The sequence below is a fragment of the Notamacropus eugenii genome, chromosome 6, assembly GCF_028372415.1.
Source record: "Notamacropus eugenii isolate mMacEug1 chromosome 6, mMacEug1.pri_v2, whole genome shotgun sequence".
Lineage (NCBI taxonomy): Eukaryota > Metazoa > Chordata > Mammalia > Diprotodontia > Macropodidae > Notamacropus > Notamacropus eugenii.
The window spans coordinates 121,758,024-121,775,598 of NC_092877.1; the positions used below are offsets into that span (position 1 = coordinate 121,758,024).

The 17,575-nt window shown below is 39.1% G+C and overlaps 1 protein-coding gene across 5 annotated transcripts in view; it reads left to right on the top strand.

The window, feature by feature from the left end:
- The window catches only part of LOC140511751 (UDP-glucuronosyltransferase 2A2-like), a 52,940-nt gene that overhangs the window by 14,639 nt on the left and 20,726 nt on the right, over positions 1–17,575 (top strand). The window contains exons 1-2 of one of the 5 annotated variants that reach the window (XM_072620944.1): positions 11,504–12,306; positions 16,698–16,704. The exons of 1 other annotated variant lie outside the window; for it this stretch is intronic. In XM_072620944.1, the coding sequence (XP_072477045.1) occupies positions 11,583–12,306; positions 16,698–16,704 (731 nt within the window). In that variant the 5' untranslated portion in view covers positions 11,504–11,582. Of the gene's footprint in view, positions 1–11,502; positions 12,307–14,873; positions 14,929–16,697; positions 16,705–17,575 lie in introns of those variants that run through there. 3 more of the 5 variants (XM_072620940.1, XM_072620939.1, XM_072620942.1) reach the window with 3 other exon arrangements.

A 17,575-nucleotide genomic window follows, 5' to 3' on the forward strand; every position in this document is an offset into this window, starting at 1 on the left:
AATTAAAATTAAAAAATGATTAGAAATTACTTTGCCCAACTTTTTGCCCACAAATTCAATAATCTAAATGAGATAGATGACTATTTTAAAAAATACAAATTGCCCAGATTAACAGAAGAGGAAGTTGAGTACTTAAACAACCCCATCTCAGAAAAAGAAATTGAACAAGCCATCAATGAACTCCCTAGGAAAAAATCTCCAGGGCCAGATGGATTCACAAGTGAATTCAATGAAACATTTAAAGAATAGTTAATTCCAATACTATGCAGACTATTTTTGAAAATTGGGGGAGAAGGAGTCCTCTCAAATTCTTCCTATGATACAAATATGGTTTTGATACCCAAAGCAGGAAGAGACAAAACAGAGAAAGAAAATTATAGATGAATTTCTCTAATGAATATAGATGCAGAAATTTTACATAAGAATTTTAGCAAAACGAATACAGGATCTTATCACTAGAATAATACATTATGATCAGGTAGGATTCATATGAGGAATGCAGGGCTGGTTCAATATTAGGAAAACTATTAGCATTATTGATCATATCAACAATAAAACTAACAAAAACCACATGATTATCTCAATAGATGCAGAAAAAGCTTTTGACAAAATACAACACCCATTCCTATTAAAAACCCTGGAGAACATAGGAATAAAGGGAACTTTCCATAAAATAATAAGTAGTATCTACCTAAAGCCTTCAGCAAGCATTATATGCAATGGGGATAAGCTAGATGCATTTCCAATAAGATCAGGGGTGAAACAAGGATGTCCATTATCATCACTATTATTTAATATGGTGCTAGAAATGTTAGCTGTAGCAATTAGACAAGATAAAGAAATTGAAGGAATAAGAATAGCCAAAGATGAAACTAAGTTATCACTCTTTGCAGGTGATATGATGATATACTTAGAGAATCCCAGAGATTCATGTAAAAAACTACTTGAAATAATAGACAACTTTGGTAAAGTTGCAGATTATAAAATAAACCCACACAAATCTTCTGCATTCCTATATATTAGCAACAAAGTCCAATGGCAAGAGATAGAAGGAGAAATCCCATTTAAAGCTAAGGTAGACACTATAAAATACTTGGAAGTTTACCTGCTAAAACAAACCCAGGGATTATATGAACACAATTACAAGACACTTTTTGCACAAATAAAGTCAGATTTAAGTAAGTGGAAAAACATCAGTTGTTCATGGGTAGGCCAAGCTAATATAATAAAAATGGCAATTCTCCCTAAATTAATTTACTTATTTAGTGCCATAACAATTAAACTATCAGATAATTACTTTCTAGAGCTGGATAAAACAATAACAAAATTCATTTGGAAGAACAAAACATCCAGAATACCAAAGGGACTAATGAAAAAAATGCTTGGTCTGGTGGTGTAGCGCTACCAGACCTCAAATTGTACTATAAAGCAGCAATTATCAAAACCACTTGGTATTGGCTAAGAAACAGAGGGATAGACAAGTGGAATAGACTTGGTACTCAAGACACAGTAGGCAAGGAATACAGCAACCTCCTGTTTGATAAATCCAAGGACCCCAGCTTCTGGGATAAGAACTCACTGTTTGACAATAATTGCTGGGAAAACTGGATAACAGTGTGGTGGAAACTAGGCATAGACCCATGCCTGTCACCATACACAAGAAAAAAGTCCAAATGGGTACTTGATTTAGGTATAAAGATTGATACCATGAACAAACTGCAGGAGCAAGGAATAGTGTATTTATTAGATTTATGGAGAAGGGAAGAATTTTTTACTAAAGAAGAGATAGAAAGCATTATGAAATGCAAGTTGGATAATTTTGATTATATTAAACTGAAAAGTTTTTGCACAACCAAACCCAATGCAACCAAAATTCCGAGGGACATAGTAAATTTGGAAAGAATTTTATGGCCAAGCTCAGAGATAAAGGCTTCATTTCTAGAATATATAGAGACCTGACTCAAATGTGTAATTCCCAATTGATAAATGGTCAAAGGATATGAACAGGCAATTTTCGGAGGAAGAAATTAAAGATATCTACAATCATGAAAAAAATGCTCTAAATCACTATTGATTAGAGAGATGCAAATCAAAACAACTCTGAGGTACCACATGATACCTATAAGATTGGCAAAGATGACAGAACAAGAAAATGATAAATGCTGTAGAGGATGTGGGAGAGTTGGAACACTAATTCATTGTTGGTGGAGCTGTGAGCTCATCCAACCATTCTGGAGAGCAATTTGGAACTCTGCCCAAAGGGTTACAAAAATGTGCATACCCTTTGACCCAGCAATATCGCTATTAGGACTGTATCCCCAAGAGATCATAAAAATAGGAAAGGGTCCCACAAGTACAAAAATATTTATAGCAGCCCTCTTTGTAGTTGCCAAAAACTGGGAGTCAAGGGGATGCCTATCAATTGGGGAATGACTGAATAAATTATGGTATATGAATGTAATGGAGTACAATTACACCATAAGATATGATGAGACCTGGAAGGACTTATATGATCTGATGCTGAGTGAAAGGAACAGAACCAGGAGAACTTTGTGCACAGCAACGACCACAGTGTGCGAGAGTTTTTCTGGTAGACTTGGAGCTTCATAATAATGCAAGAGTTTATAAAAAAAAAAAATCCTAGTGGTTTTCTAAGGCAAAATGCCTTCCACACTCAGAGAAAGAACTATGGAATTCATTCTTAGAATGTAGCAGATCATGGTTGTGTGTGTGTGTTTGTGTATTATGTTTTAATTTGTTTTTTATTTTCTTCCATTTATTTTACTTCATCTACATAGCATGACTACAGTGAAAACGTATTCAATAGGAAAGTATATGTAGAACCTATGTAGAATTGTATGCCATCTTGGGGAGAGAGGGGAGTAGGTTTGAGGGGGTTAAAATCTAAATTTTATGGTAGATTGTAGAACATTAAAAAAAATTAATAAAAATTAATAAAAAATTAAAAAAAGATTTTTGAAGCACTCAGTATTTTTGGATATATTTCTGATTTTGGAAACATGTTGATTTGTTAATGTGTATATATGTCTGCTATTTAGAGTTTTGGAAGACATCTATATATACATTGTAAAGGATATGCATGTATAATATGTATGCATATAATTGTACATAGGATATGTTTTATGTGTATACATGTAGCTGTTGGGTAAGAGGTAGAGAAGTGCACATCAGATGTTGTGGAAATATATTGTAGCACTGGAGGTTTATATCAGTCATGTCATGAAAAACTCACTTTCCCAAAAATGTAATCCTTAGAAATATTTCCTTCCTAACATCATACTTTTAATTGTTAAAGTGACCTTAGTATCTCCATCCAATATTGTTTCTACAATATTTCACAGGAGTAGTTAGTTCATGATTTCCAGGACATCTATGGAGAATTAACAAGTTCCTGAGTCTAATGTATATACTAGGGAAAAGGGAATAACCAAGGGTACAGATTACTTCCATTAAAAGGATGTACTTCAGGATGTACTGCAGAGTTTCAAAGGCTTGGGCAGTACCTGCAAAAGGTATGGGGATAGAGTCAAGATATGTAACTTCACCACTACTGGAAATTCCAGGAAACTCCCTCTAGCAATGCACCTTCTCTACAACTTAAAGAGCTCAAGTCAACTAGAACAAAGTGACGTCTAGGCTGAAGCACTTTGAAACATGGAGGCTGTGTGTGCTAAAGAAGGGGCTTGAGAATATGGATTGCTATCTTCAAGGCTGACTCTCTCTATAACACTACCTACACAGTAAACTATGAAAACTTGGCACCTGTCAGTTCTCAAAAACCAGGAAAAAGAATGAGAAGATGATTCTACAAGTTACAAAGTCAGGCTGTCCTGATTATTGTTTAGAGATCTATGTGAAAATATGGAAAATATGACTACAGCCTTCTAGGTCCTTGGGTGGAGCGTTTTGATGCTGTACAAGTTTTGCATAGCAAATCCTTGTATTAGGGGAATTTGTTCTTTAAAGTTTGGATTTAGTCAGAGGGCAGAACATGAGGATGTAGAGGGCAACAGGTGGCCTTGAAACCCCAGGTTCCCCATTCCTGGATAAGGATTTTGGAGCGAGAATCACCACCAAAAAAGAAAAAGAAAATTTCTGCTTGATGGAAGTATACACTCAGAATTTCATAAACTTCAGTGTTGGGCACGTTAGTTGACAACCCAGAGCATGGTTCTCAAAATAGAATTTCCTTTTTTTCTTTAAATATTGATTGCAGATCTTCAGTTCCATAACTACCATACTTCCACCTACAACTCATAAAGAGAAGGTGTGGAATAGTTCCACCAACTACTTAAGACCATTCTATGGGTTCATACATTAGTAGAATGTTCTTTTCAGACTCCCTGTCATTTTGTAGTACCTACAAAACTTGACTTCAATTCCTTAAGGATGCAGCCCTAACGGGGTGCTAATGATGTATTAGCTCCAGTAAAGGGGTGGGCAGACCCAGTGCAACAAGAAATGTGAGCCAGTATGAGTGTTTCCAACAAAGTGAGGAAACACTACAGAGTGCACCCTATAAGTGAGGAGAGACGACTTTTGGAATCATGGAAAATCATCTGAAAACACAGTGAGATAAAGTCATATTTCAAACATTTTTGGCTGAATATCATGTAAAGCAAGAACAGGAGATGATTATTAATGAGATTACCTGGAATGTTGGAAAGAGGCTGTTCCCAAATATTAGATACCTGGTCATAGTCCATGAACTGAAGTCAATGATGATCAAGGGAATAATGTCATTCCCAGGTCTTAAAGGCCACACTGTTTGAAGTAGTAGAGAAAGAGTTTCTAACAAGAGCTCTCCCAATGAGATCTGAAATTGACCTTTGCTGGGCTGCAACCCCCTCAAACCCAGTAACAACTAAAAATTCATCACCAGTTTTTCTCTGGCATACCAAGGAACATATGCTAGTCCCGCTCTGGACATTCAAGGACAAAGACAATAAAGATAACTTCACCACTTACGCATATCCACTATGAAATCTTTACCTGTGAAGAAAAATAAAAGGAAATGGAGTTATCTTTGAAAACCTAAATAAAACCATTCCACAGTCTCTGAAGAAAACTCTTGGTTAGAGTGGCAACATAGGAAGTGAATGTTCAACTTTGTTTGGAATGTAGACTTTTGTGCAATTAACTAAATGTCCTCTTTTGACAGTAAAGTTCATGCCATGCATGAACCATGCCAAATCGGCTTCCCTTTTCCACCTGTAACTATGATTAAAGATTTTCTTTTTGGATAAGGACTTCACAGATCCCAAGTACATTTTAACTTCCTTGTCAATTCCTTTCATGATACAACTCATAGCACCTGATAGGTGGAAGCCAGTGATTCCGAAAAAAGGCACCACCATGAAATCTCAGAAGTGGGTTGCAGCTCTTTTGCTGCTTCAGCTGTGTTGCTTTACTTAAGGGTCCTGTGGAAAGGTCCTAGTGTGGCCTATGGAATATAGTCATTGGATACATATGAAGACAATCCTGGATGAGGGTGAAAAATATGCTTTTATTCATTTATTTTGACTTTTGGTTTCAGAATTTTGATGTGAAGGAGATTGGGATCAGTTTTACAGTGATGTCTTAGGTAAGGCTGGGATTCCTTCATGGTTTACATGTCAGAAGTATACAGCCACTCCACCATTTTGTATATATCTGAAGGTAAATGGGTTGGTGTTTAAAGTTATGAGGATTCTTTGTTTACTTACTGCTAATAGGAAATGGAATTTTTCTTTAACAATATCACTTGGTTAACTATGAAATGTAGGTTATTGCCCTGTTACTAATACTAGATAAGCTAAAATTGGAATCTTTAAAGCAGTAAAAAAAGGTTCATAGATATGGACTAAACATCATTATTTGGGAGATGAGAGGGTTTTATTTTTTTAATTTGATATTGCATGTTCAGTATATGTGGCCTAAGCTAAGAAACCATGGATTAGCTAATTGGCACGAAATCTTTTACCTTTTCAGATTTTTACAGTCTCAGGAAGCACCTTCAGAATGGATGGGGATAGTGGCAGGAACTGTGACTTCACTAGTATAAGAAACTCTAGGAAATCCCCTCTAGCAATGCCCCTTTTCTGCACTTGAAAGAGTTCGAATAACCTAGAAAAAAGTGACTTCCAGGCTGAAGCAACCTTGAATTTGCAACCTGTATGTGTCAGAGGAGAGATTTGAGCATAGGGCTTCCTATTTCTCCATACCATGTAACACCGCCTACATGTTAATGAGGAAAATTTGCATATGTCAATTCTCAAAATCAGGAAAAATAACAAGAAAATGATTCCACAAGTTACAATGTCAGGTTATCTTGGCTGTTGTTTAGAGTTCTATGCAAACATACTTCCCACTCATTTGGGAATGTATAAGGGTTTCTGACGGCCATGAAGTTGGGAGAGATTCTTTACCTGAGAGAAGCCAATGGTTCAGCTTTCTCACCTGGAGGAGTATAGCAGGATGGAAGAAGAATCAGCATCAAACAGCAAAAAGAAAATTACTGCTTGGTAGAAAAATATAGACTCAGAATTTCATAAAATGTAATACAGGGCAATATAGTTGACTACCCAGAACATGACTGTCAAAGTAGAACTTTCTTTTTTTTAACCCACACTTTAAGCATGTTTTGCAGAACTTCAATTCTAGAATTGCTGCACTGCCATCTACAATTCACAAGCACAAGTTGTGGAATGGTTCCACCAACTGCTTAAGGCCAATCTGTTTGTGCATTAGTAGAGTGTTTCTTTTTTTTTTTCTTTTTTCTTTTAATTTTATTTATTTGGTTTTAGTTTTCAACATTCACTTCTTTTTTTAAAATAAGTTTATTTATTTAACTTTTAACATTCATTTTCACAAAATTTTGGGTTCCAAATTTTCTCCCCATTTGTCCCCTTCCCCCACCCCAAAACACTGAGCATTCTAATTGCCCCTATCACCAATCTGCCCTCTCTTCTATCATCCCTCCCTTTCCTTATCCCCACCTTCTCTTTTGTCCTGTAGGAACAGATGACTTTCTATACCCCATTACCTGTATTTCTTATTTCCTAGTAGCAAGAACACTACTCAACAGTTGTTCCTAAAACTTTGAGTTCCAACTTCTCTTCCTCCCTCCCTTCCCACCCATTCCCTTTGGGAAGGCAAGCAATACAATATAGGCTATAACTGTGTAGTTTTGGAAATGACTTCCATAATAGTCGTGTTGTGTAAGACTAATTATATTTCCCTCCATCCTATCCTGCCCCCCATTACTTCTATTCTGTCTCTGATCCTGTCCCTCCCCATGAGTGCTGACCTCAAATTGTTCCCTCCTCCTCATGCCCTCCCTTCCATCCTCCCCCCCCCGCTTATCCCTTTCTCCCTCACTTTCCTGTATTGTAAGATAGGTTTTCATAGCAAAATGAGTGTGCATTTTATTCCTTCCTTTAGTCGAATATGATGAGAGTAAACTTCATGTTTTTCTCTCACCTCCCCTCTTTTTCCCTCCACTAGAAAGTCTTTTGTTTGCCTCTTTTATGAGAGATAATTTGCCCCCCTCCATTTCTCCCTTTCTCCTCCCAATATATTTCTCTCTCACCCCTTAATTTCATTTTTTAAAGATATGATCCCATCCTATTCAATTCACTCTGTTTTCTGTCTGTGTGTGTGTCTGTACATGCGTGTGTGTGTGTGTGTGTGTGTGTGTGCATGTAATCCACTAACTACCCAGATACTGAAAAGTTTCAAGAGTTACAAATATTGTCTTTCCATGTAGGATTGTTAACAGTTCAACTTTAGTAAGTGCTTTATGACTTCTCTTTGCTGTTTACCTTTTCATGCTTCTCTTCATTCTTGTGTTTGAAAGTCAAATTTTCTTTTCAGCTCTAGTCTTTTCATCAAGAATGCTTGAAAGTCCTCTGTTTCATGAAATGACTATTTTTTCCCCCAAAGTATTATACTCAGTTTTGCTGGGTAGATGATTCTTGGTTTTAGTCCTAGTTCCTTTGACTTCTGGAATATCCTATTCCATGCCCTTCGATCCCTTAATGTAGAAGCTGCTAGATCTTGTGTTATCCTGATTGCATTTCCACAGTACTTGAATTGTTTCTTTCTAGCTGCTTGCAATACTTTCTCCTTGATCTGGGAATTCTGGAATTTGGCCACAATGTTCCTAGGAGTTTCTCTTTTTGGATCTCTTTCAGGCGGTGATTGGTGGATTCCTTGAGTACTTATTTTTCCCTCTGGTTCTAGAATCTCAGGGCAGTTTTCCTTGATGATTTCATGGAAGATGATGTCTAGGCTCTTTTTTTGACCATGGCTTTCAGGTAGTCCCATAATTTTTAAATTGTCTCTCCTGGATGTATTCTCCATGTCCGTTGTTTTTCCAGTGAGATATTTCACATTATCTTCCATTTTTTCATTCTTTTGGTTTTGTTTTGTGATTTCTTGGTTTCTCATAAACTCATTAGCCTCAATCTGTTCCATTCTAATTTTGAAAGAACTCTTTTCTTCAGTGAGCTTTTGAACCTCCTTTTCCATTTGGCTAATTCTGCTTTTGAAAGCATTCTTCTCCTCATTGACTTTTTGAACCTCTTTTGCCAATTGTGTTAGCCTATTTTTCAAAGTGTTATTTTCTTCAGCATGTTTTTGGGTCTCCTTTAGCAAGATGTTGACCTGCTTTTCATGCTTTACTCGCATCTCTCTCATTTCTCTTCCCAGTTTTTCCTCCACCTCTCTAACTTGATTTTCAAAATCTTTTTGAGCTCTTCCATGGCCTGAGCCCATTGAATATTTATTTTCGATGTTTGGGATACAGAAGCCTTGACTTTCATGTCTTTCCCTGATGGTAAGCATTGTTGTTCCTCATCTGAAAGGATGGGAGGAGATATCTATTCACCAAGAAAGTAACCTTCTATGGTCTTACTTTTTCCCCCTTTTTGTGGGCATTTTCCCAGCCAGTTACTTGACTTCTGAGTTTCCTCTCCACACCCACCTTGCTTCCAGATCTGTCCAGTGAGCACTTGGGGTCTGAGATTCAAATGCTGCTTCCCAGCCTCAGGGCTTGGGGCTGGGTGGGGCTGCTATTCAGTGTGAGATCAAGTTCAGCTGCTCAGGTGGGTGCAGGGCCGCTTCACAGGACTCAGTTCCCTCGAGGGGGGGTTTATGTGGAGACCTGGGATCTGGGCTCCTGCCTTATTTGCGAGCCCCTGACCTCTGCTGCCTCTGCTGCTGCTTCCTGAGGGGACCTGAGTAATGGAGACACCCCACTCCCCTCTTGGCCTGTCAAAAAAACCCTCTCATTGACCATTGGTGCCTGTGGGTGGGGGAACCTGCGCTGCCTCTGGCAATTCTGTCCCTGAAGCCTGCCTGGATCTGCTCCCCTCTGTGCCACATGGCCAAGGCAGGGCTGGGCTCTGCTGCGGGTCTGGTATGCTACAGACCTTTCATGTGAGTTTTTCAGTTTTTTCTGGATAAGAAATCACTCCATTGTTCTGTGGCTTTTGCTGCTTCAAAATTTGTTGGGAGTTCTTCTTTATGGGTATTTTATGGGCTGTGGGTTAGGAGCAAGCATATGTGTATCTTTCTACTGTACCATCTTGGCTCCTCCCCCAGAATGTTTCTTTCAGACTCTATGTCATTTTGTAGTACCTACAAAACATGACTCCAATTCTAGGGATGCAGCCCAAAAGGGATACCTGATGTATTAGCTGCAGTGAAATGCTGGCCAGGCCCAGTGGCACAAGAAATATGACCTAGTAGGAATGTTTCCACCAATGTGAGGAACAGCTACAGAGACCACCCTATGGGTGAGGAGATATCCCCTTTGGAATCAAGGAAAATCATCTGAATATAAAGTGAGACAAAGAAAATTTGAAAACATTGCTTGCCAAATATCAAGCAGAGCTACAACAGGAGAATATTATTGAGGAGATTACCTGGGATTTTAGGAAGAGGCTATCCTCAAATATTGGATACCAGGTCACAGTCTATGAAGTCAAGTCAATGATAATCAATGGAATACTGTAAGGCTCAGGTCTTAAAGGCCACAAAGTTTGAAGCATTAGGTAAAGAGTTTTAAACAACACTCCCCCAATGAGATCTGAAATTGTCCTTTACTGGGCCCCAACCCCCGCTAACCCAATAAGAACAACAAAATGATGTCTTAAAAATTCATTACAAATTTTTCTCTGGAATAGGAAGGAGCCAATGCTAGTCAGCTGCTCTATCTCAACATTGAAGTCAAAGAAAATCACAGCACCTTAACCATTCATGTACTTTCACTATGAAATCTGTGCTTGTAAAAAAAAAAAGTAAATGCAATTATCTTTTAAAACCTGAGTAAATAAAACTTTCCACAGTTCATGAAGAAACCTCTAGATTAGATTGGCAATACAGGGGACAAATGTTCAACTTTGGAATGAACTTTTGTGCAGTTAGGTAAATGCCCTCCTTTGACACTGAAGTTCATAATATTCATTAACCTCCTGCCAAATCAGTCTTCATTTTCCATCAATAACTGTGAGTAGGGTTTTGCTTTTAGGATAAGGACTTGACAAATTTCAAGTACGTTTTAACTTTCTCATCAATTCCTTTTTGATATAATTCATCGCACCTTATCGGAGAAACCTAGTGAATCCAAAAAGGCACAAGCGTGAGTTCTGAGAAGTGAGTTGCAGCTCTTTTTCTGCTGCAGCTGTGTTGTTTTAGCTATGGGTCCTGTGGAAAATTCCTATTGTGACCTATGGAGTACAGTCACTGGATCAATACAAAGACCATTCTAAATGAGCTGGCACAGAGGGGCCGTGAGGTGACCGTCCTGACATCTACAGCTCCCATTCTTGTTGATCCTACAAAAGCATCCCTTCTCAACTTTGAGGTTGATCCTATTCCATTCACTAAAGAAGATGTTAATTATTTTGGTTATTGAACTAAGGAATGTGTATAGGAGTTGCCAAGGCTTTCACCTTGGGAGTATATTGCATAGAAGCAAGATGCATTTTTTGAATATTCAAAGGTTCTCAAAGAGCTGTGTGAGAGTGTTCCTTTGAAAAAGAACCTTATAAAGGCATTGAAGGAAGCCAGATGTGATGTAATTGTTTCAGATGCTATTGGTCTTTGTGCTGAGCTAATAGCTGTGGTCCTTGGAATACCTATTGTCTATACAACTCGGTTCACTACAGGCAATACATATGAAAAATACTATAGAAGACTCCCTTCCGCCATTTCCTATGTGCCTATGGTCTGGACAGAATTGACTGACAAGATGACATTCATGGAAAGGTTGAAAATTATGCTTTTCTTGCTTTAATTTTGATGTGAAGGATTGGGATCAGTTTTACAGCTTTGTTTATAATGAAGACTTTTGTGCAATCAGTTAAATGTCCTCCTTTGACCCTAAAGTTCATGCCATGTATTGATCTCTTACCAAATCTGTCTCCCTTTTCCACCCATATCTATAACTAAGGATTTTCTTTTTTGGATCAGGACTTGACAGATACCAATTACATTTTAACTTCTTTGTAAACTCCTTTTGTGATATAACCCATCGCATCTGACAGGGAAGTTAGTGGTTCTGAAAAAGAACAACCATGAGATCTGAGAAGTGGGCTGCAGCTCTTTTGCTGCTGCAGCTGTGTGGCTTCAGCTGTGGGTCCTGTGGGAAGGTCCTAGTGTGGCCTACAGAGTACAGTCACTGGATGAATATAAAGACCATCCTGGATGAGCTGGCACAGAGGGGCCATGAGGTGACTGTCCTGACATCTACGGCTTCCATTCTTGTTGATCCTACCAAGGCATCTCTTCTCAACTTTGAGGTTTATCCTGTGTCATTCACCAAAGAAGATGTTGTTAATACTTTTGACAAATGGATTAAGGAATGGGCATATGAGATGCCAAGACATTCACCTTGGGAGTATGCTAAAAAGATGCAAGATATATTTTTTGATTATTCAAAGGTTGTCAAGCAGCTTTGTGAGAGTGTTGTTTTGAACAGGAAGCTTATGAAGACATTGAAGGAAGCCAGATACGATGTTGTTGTTTCAGATGCTATTGGTCCTTGTGCTGAGCTCATAGCTGAGGTCCTTGGAATACCTATTGTCTATACTCTTCGGTTCACTATTGGTAATACGTATGAAAAATACTGTGGAGGACTCCCTTCCCCCCCTTCCTATGTGCCTGTGGTCTTGACAGAATTGACTGACAAGATGACATTCATGGAGAGGGTGAAAAATATGCTTTTCTTCCTTTATTATGACTTTTGGTTTCAGAATTTTGATGTGAAGGATTGGGATCAGTTTTACAGTGATGTGTTAGGTAAGCCTGGGGTTCCTTCATGGTTTACATGTCAGAAGTATACAGCCACTCCACCATTTTGTATATATCTGAAGGTAAATGGGTTGGTGTTTAAAGTTATGAGGATTCTTTGCTTACTTACTGCTAATAAGAAGTATTATTTGTCTTTAACAATGTCACTTGGTTAACTATGAAATACAGGCTATTGCCCTATTATTGATACTAGGTACGCTAAAATTTGAATTTTTAAAGCAGACAAATAGGTTCATTGATATTGGCTAAATACCATTATTTGGGAGATGAGAATTTTTTTTTTTTTTTAATTTACTATTGCATGTTCAATGTATGTGGCCCAAGGTGAAAGTACATTGGCCACTAAAGAGCCAGTGCTTTCGCTGATTGGCATGGAACCTTTTACCTTTTCAGTTTTTAACACCCTCAGGCAGCACTTCCACAATGTATAGAGATAGTGACAGGAACTGTGACTTCATTAGTATAAGAAACTCCAGTACATGGTATATAGAAATTCTCTCTAGCAATGCCCTTTTTCTGCACCTGAAAGAATTCATGTATCCTAGAAAAAAAATGACTTCTAGGCTGAAGCAGCCTTGAATGTGCAGCCTGTATGCCAGAGGAGAGGCTTGAGCATACGGCTTCCTGTCTTTCCATACTATATAACACTGCTTATATGTTAAAGAGGAAAATTTGCACGTCAGTCCTCAAAACCAGGAAAAATAATGAGAAAACGATTCCCCAAGTTATAATGTCAGGTTGTATTGGCTTTCTTTAGCATTCCATGCAAAAATACTTCCCACCCAGTTGGGAAAGTTTGAGGATTTTTGAAGGCCATGAAGTTAGGAGAGATTGCTTACCTGGGAGAAGCCAATGGTTCAGCTTTCTCACCTGGAGGAGTATAGCAGGATGGAAAAAGAATCACCATCAAACAGGAAAAAGAATATTACTGCTTGTTAGGAGGACAGACACAGAATTTCACAAACTTTGATACAAGGCATGATAGTTGACTACCCATGGTTCTCAAAGTCGAATTTTCTTTTTTTAACCCTCACTTTAAGCATGTGTTGGCAGATCTTCAATTCTAAAAGTGCCATACTTTCACCTACAATTCACAAGCACAAGTTGTGGAATGGTTCCACCAACTACTTAAGGCCATTGTGTTTGTGCATAAGTAGAATGTCTCTTTCAGGCTCCCTGTCATTTTGTAGTACCTACAACACATGACTCTAATTCTCAGGATTCAGCCCAAAAGGGATACGTGATGTATTAGCTCCAGTGAAAGGCTGGACAGGCCCAGTGGAACAAGAAATATGACCTCGTAGGAATATTTTCACCAATATGGGAAACAACTACAGAGACCACCCTATGGGTGAGGAGAGATACCCATTGGAATCATGAAAGATCAACTGAAATCACAGTGAGACAAAGCAAACTTGCAAACATTGCTTCCAGAATATCAAGTTCAGCTGCAATGAGAGAATTTTATGAATTAGATTACCTGGGGTGTTAGAAAGAGACTGTTCCCAAATATTAGATACCAGGTCATAGTCCATGAACTCAAGTCCTTGATAATCAAGGAAACACTGTCAGGCCCAGTTCTTAAAGGCCACAAGTTTTGAAACATTACAGAAAGAGTTTCCAATGAGAGTTCCCCAAATGAGATCTGAAATTGGTCTGCACTGGGTCCCAATCCCCTCTAACCAAATAATAACTACAGAAGGATTTCTTAAGAAGTCATCACCAATTTTTCTTTGCCATCGCAAGGAGCCCATGCTAGTCATTTATTCCATCTGGATATTCAGTGACAAAGACAATCAAGACAGCTTGACCATTCACGTACTTTCACTATAAAATCTGTACTTGTAAAAATACGTAAAAGGTAGAATTATTGCACAGTCCATGAAGAATCTTCTGGATTAGATTGGCAACACAGGAGATGAAAGTTCAACTTTGGAATGCACTTTTGTGCAATTAGCTAAATGTCCTTCTTTGACACTAAAGTTCATGACATGCATTAATCTCCTGCCAAATCAGCCTCCATTTTCCATCAATGGCTCTGACTAGGGTTTTGCTTTTTGGATAAGGACTTGACAAATTTCAATTACATTTTAACTTCTTGGTCAATTCCTTTCTTATATAACGCATTGCACCTTATAGGAGAAGATAGTGAATCTGAAAAAGCATATCTGTGAGATCTGAAAAGTGAGCAGCAGATCTTTTGCTGCAGCTGTGTTGTTTTAGCTGTGGGCCCTGTGGGAAAGTCCTGGTGTGGCTGACAGAGGAAAGTCACAGGATTAATATAAAGAAAGACCATGGGGGCGGAGCCAGGATGACGGTGTAGAAAGATGCACATACACATAGCTCCGAACCCACAACCCATAGAACATCTACAAAAATGTAACTCACGGCGAATTCTGCACCCAGAGGCCACAGAACATTGGAGCGAGGGAGATTTCTGTTCCAGAGAGACCTGCAAACCTCTCGCAAAAGGTCCTTCGCGCCGTGAACTGGGTGCCGGGACTGGGAGCTGAGTACAGCCCTGCCGTGCCCACGGCACCGAGAAGAAAAGATCCGAGTGGGCTTCAGGGATGGGATCTCCGGTGGCCACGTGGGTCCCTCCACCCACAGGTAACAGGGGTCAGTGAGAGGGTCTCTTTGGTGGGTAGAGAGGGGAGCGGGGTGCCCCCATAACACAGGCCCCCTCGGGAGGCAACAGCGGAGGCGGGAGCAGATCGGGGCTCCCCAAGCAGGCAGGAGCCTAGATCCATTGTTGAAGGTCTCTGCATAAACCCCCTGAGGGAACGGAGCCCGTGAGGCGGCCCTGCCCCAACCTGAGCACCTGAACTTAATATCACACTGAATAGCAGCCTTGCCTCCACCCAAAGCCCTGAGGCTGGGAAGCAGCATTTGATTCTCAGACCCCAAGCGGGGGCTGGGAGGATCCGGAGGTGAGTTGGGTGTGAGGAGAATATTCAGAGCTCAAGTCACTGGCTGGGAAAATGCCCAGAAAAGGGAAAAGAAATAAGACTATAGAAGGTTACTTTCTTGGTGAACAGGCATCTCCTCCTTTCCCTTCTGATGAGGAAGAACAATGCTTACCATCAGGCAAAGACATAGAAGACAAGGCCTCTGTATCCCAAACATCCAGACTAAATATTCTGTGGGCTCAGGCCATGGAAGAGCTCATAGAAAATCAAGTTAGAGAGGTGGAAGAAAAGCTGGGAAGAGAAATGAGAGACATGCAGTCAAAGCATGAACTGCAGATCAGCTGCCTGTTGAAGGAAACCCTTGAAAAATAGGCTAACTCAATTTGCAAAAGAGGTTCAATAAGCCAATGAGGAGAAGAATGCTTTCAAAAGCAGAATTAGCCAAATGGAAAAGGAGATTCAAAAGCTCTCTGAAGAAAGTAATTCTTTCAAAATTAGAATAGAACAGATGGAGGCTAATGACTTTATGAGAAACAAAGAAATCACAAAACAAAACCAAAAGAATGAAAAAATGGAAGATAATGTGAAATATCTCATTGGCAAAACAACGGACATGGAGAATAGATCCAGGAGAGACAATTTAAAAATTTTGGCCCTACCTGAGAGCCATGGTCAAAAAAAGAGCCCAGACATCATCTTTCATGAAATTATCAAGGAAAACTGCCCTGAGATTCTAAAACCAGAGGGAAAAATAAGTATTCAAGGAATCCACAGATCACTGCCTGAAAGAGATCCAAAAAGAGAAACTCCTAGGAACATTGTGGCCAAATTCCAGAGTTCCCAGATCAAGGAGAAAATATTGCAAGCAGCTAGAACGAAACAATTCAAGTATTGTGGAAATACAATCAGGATAACAAAAGATCTAGCAGCTTCCACATTAAGGGATCGAAGGGCATGGAATAGGATGTTCCAGAAGTCAAAGGAACTAGGACTAAAACCAAGAATCACCTACCCAGCAAAACTGAAGGGGAGAAATTGGTCTTTCAATGAAACAGAGGACTTTCAAGCATTCTTGATGAAAAGACCAGAGCTGAAAAGAAAATTTGACTTTCAAACACAAGAATGAAGAGAAGCATGAAAAAGTAAATAGCAAAGAGAAGTCATGAGGGACTTTACAAAAGTTGAACTGTTTACATTTCTTCATGGAAAGACAATATTTGTAACTCCTGAAACTATTCAGCATCTGGGTACAGGGTGGGATAACACACACACACACACATGCACATGCACACACACATAGAGACAGAGTGCACAGAGTGAACTGAAGAGGAGGGGATCATATTTTTTTAAAAAAAATGAAATCCAGCAGTGAGAGAGAAATATATTGGGAGGAGAAAGGGAGAAATGGAATGGGGCAAATTATCTCTCATAAAAGAGGCAAGCAAAAGACTTTTTAGTGAAGGGAAAAAGAGGGGAGGTGAGAGAAAAACATGAAGTTTACTCTCATCACATTCGACTAAAGGAAGGAATAAAATGCACACTCATTTTGGTATGAAAACCAATCTTACAATACAGGAAAGTGGGGAACAAGGGGATAAGCAGGGTGGGGGGGATGATGGAAGGGAGGGCACGAGGAGGAGGGAACAATTTGAGGTCAACACTCATGGGGAGGGACAGGATCAGAGACAGAATAGAAGTAATGGGGGGCAGGATAGGATGGAGGGAAATATAATTAGTTCTTACACAACACGACTATTATGTTAGTCATTTGCAAAACTACACAGATCTGGCCTATATTGAATTGCTTGCTTTCCAAAGGGAAGGGGTAGGGTGGGAGGGAGGACAGATTGGCAGACAGGGGCAATTAGAACGCTCGGGGTTTTGGGGTGGGGGGAGGGGACAAAAGGGGAGAAAATGTGGAACCCAAAATTTTGTGAAAATGAATGTTAAAAGTTAAATAAATTAAAAATAATAATAAAAAAAAAGAAAGACCATCCTGGATGAGCTGACACAGAGGGGCCATGAGGTTACTGTACTGACATCTACGGCTTCCATTTTTATTGATTCTACCAAAATATCTCTTCTTAACTTTGAAGTTTATTCTGTGTAATTCACTAAAGAAGATGTTGTGAATCATTTTGAAAACTGGATTAAGGAATGTGTGTATGAGTTGCCAAGATTTTCTCCTTGGGAATATGCTACAAAAGATGCAAGATGTGTTTTATGAATTTTCAAAGGTTCTCAAACAGCTTTTTGAGTGTGTTGTTTTGAACAAGAAGCTCATGAAGACATTGAAGGAAGCCAGATATGATGTTGTTGTTTCAGGTGCTATTGGTCCTTGTGCTGAG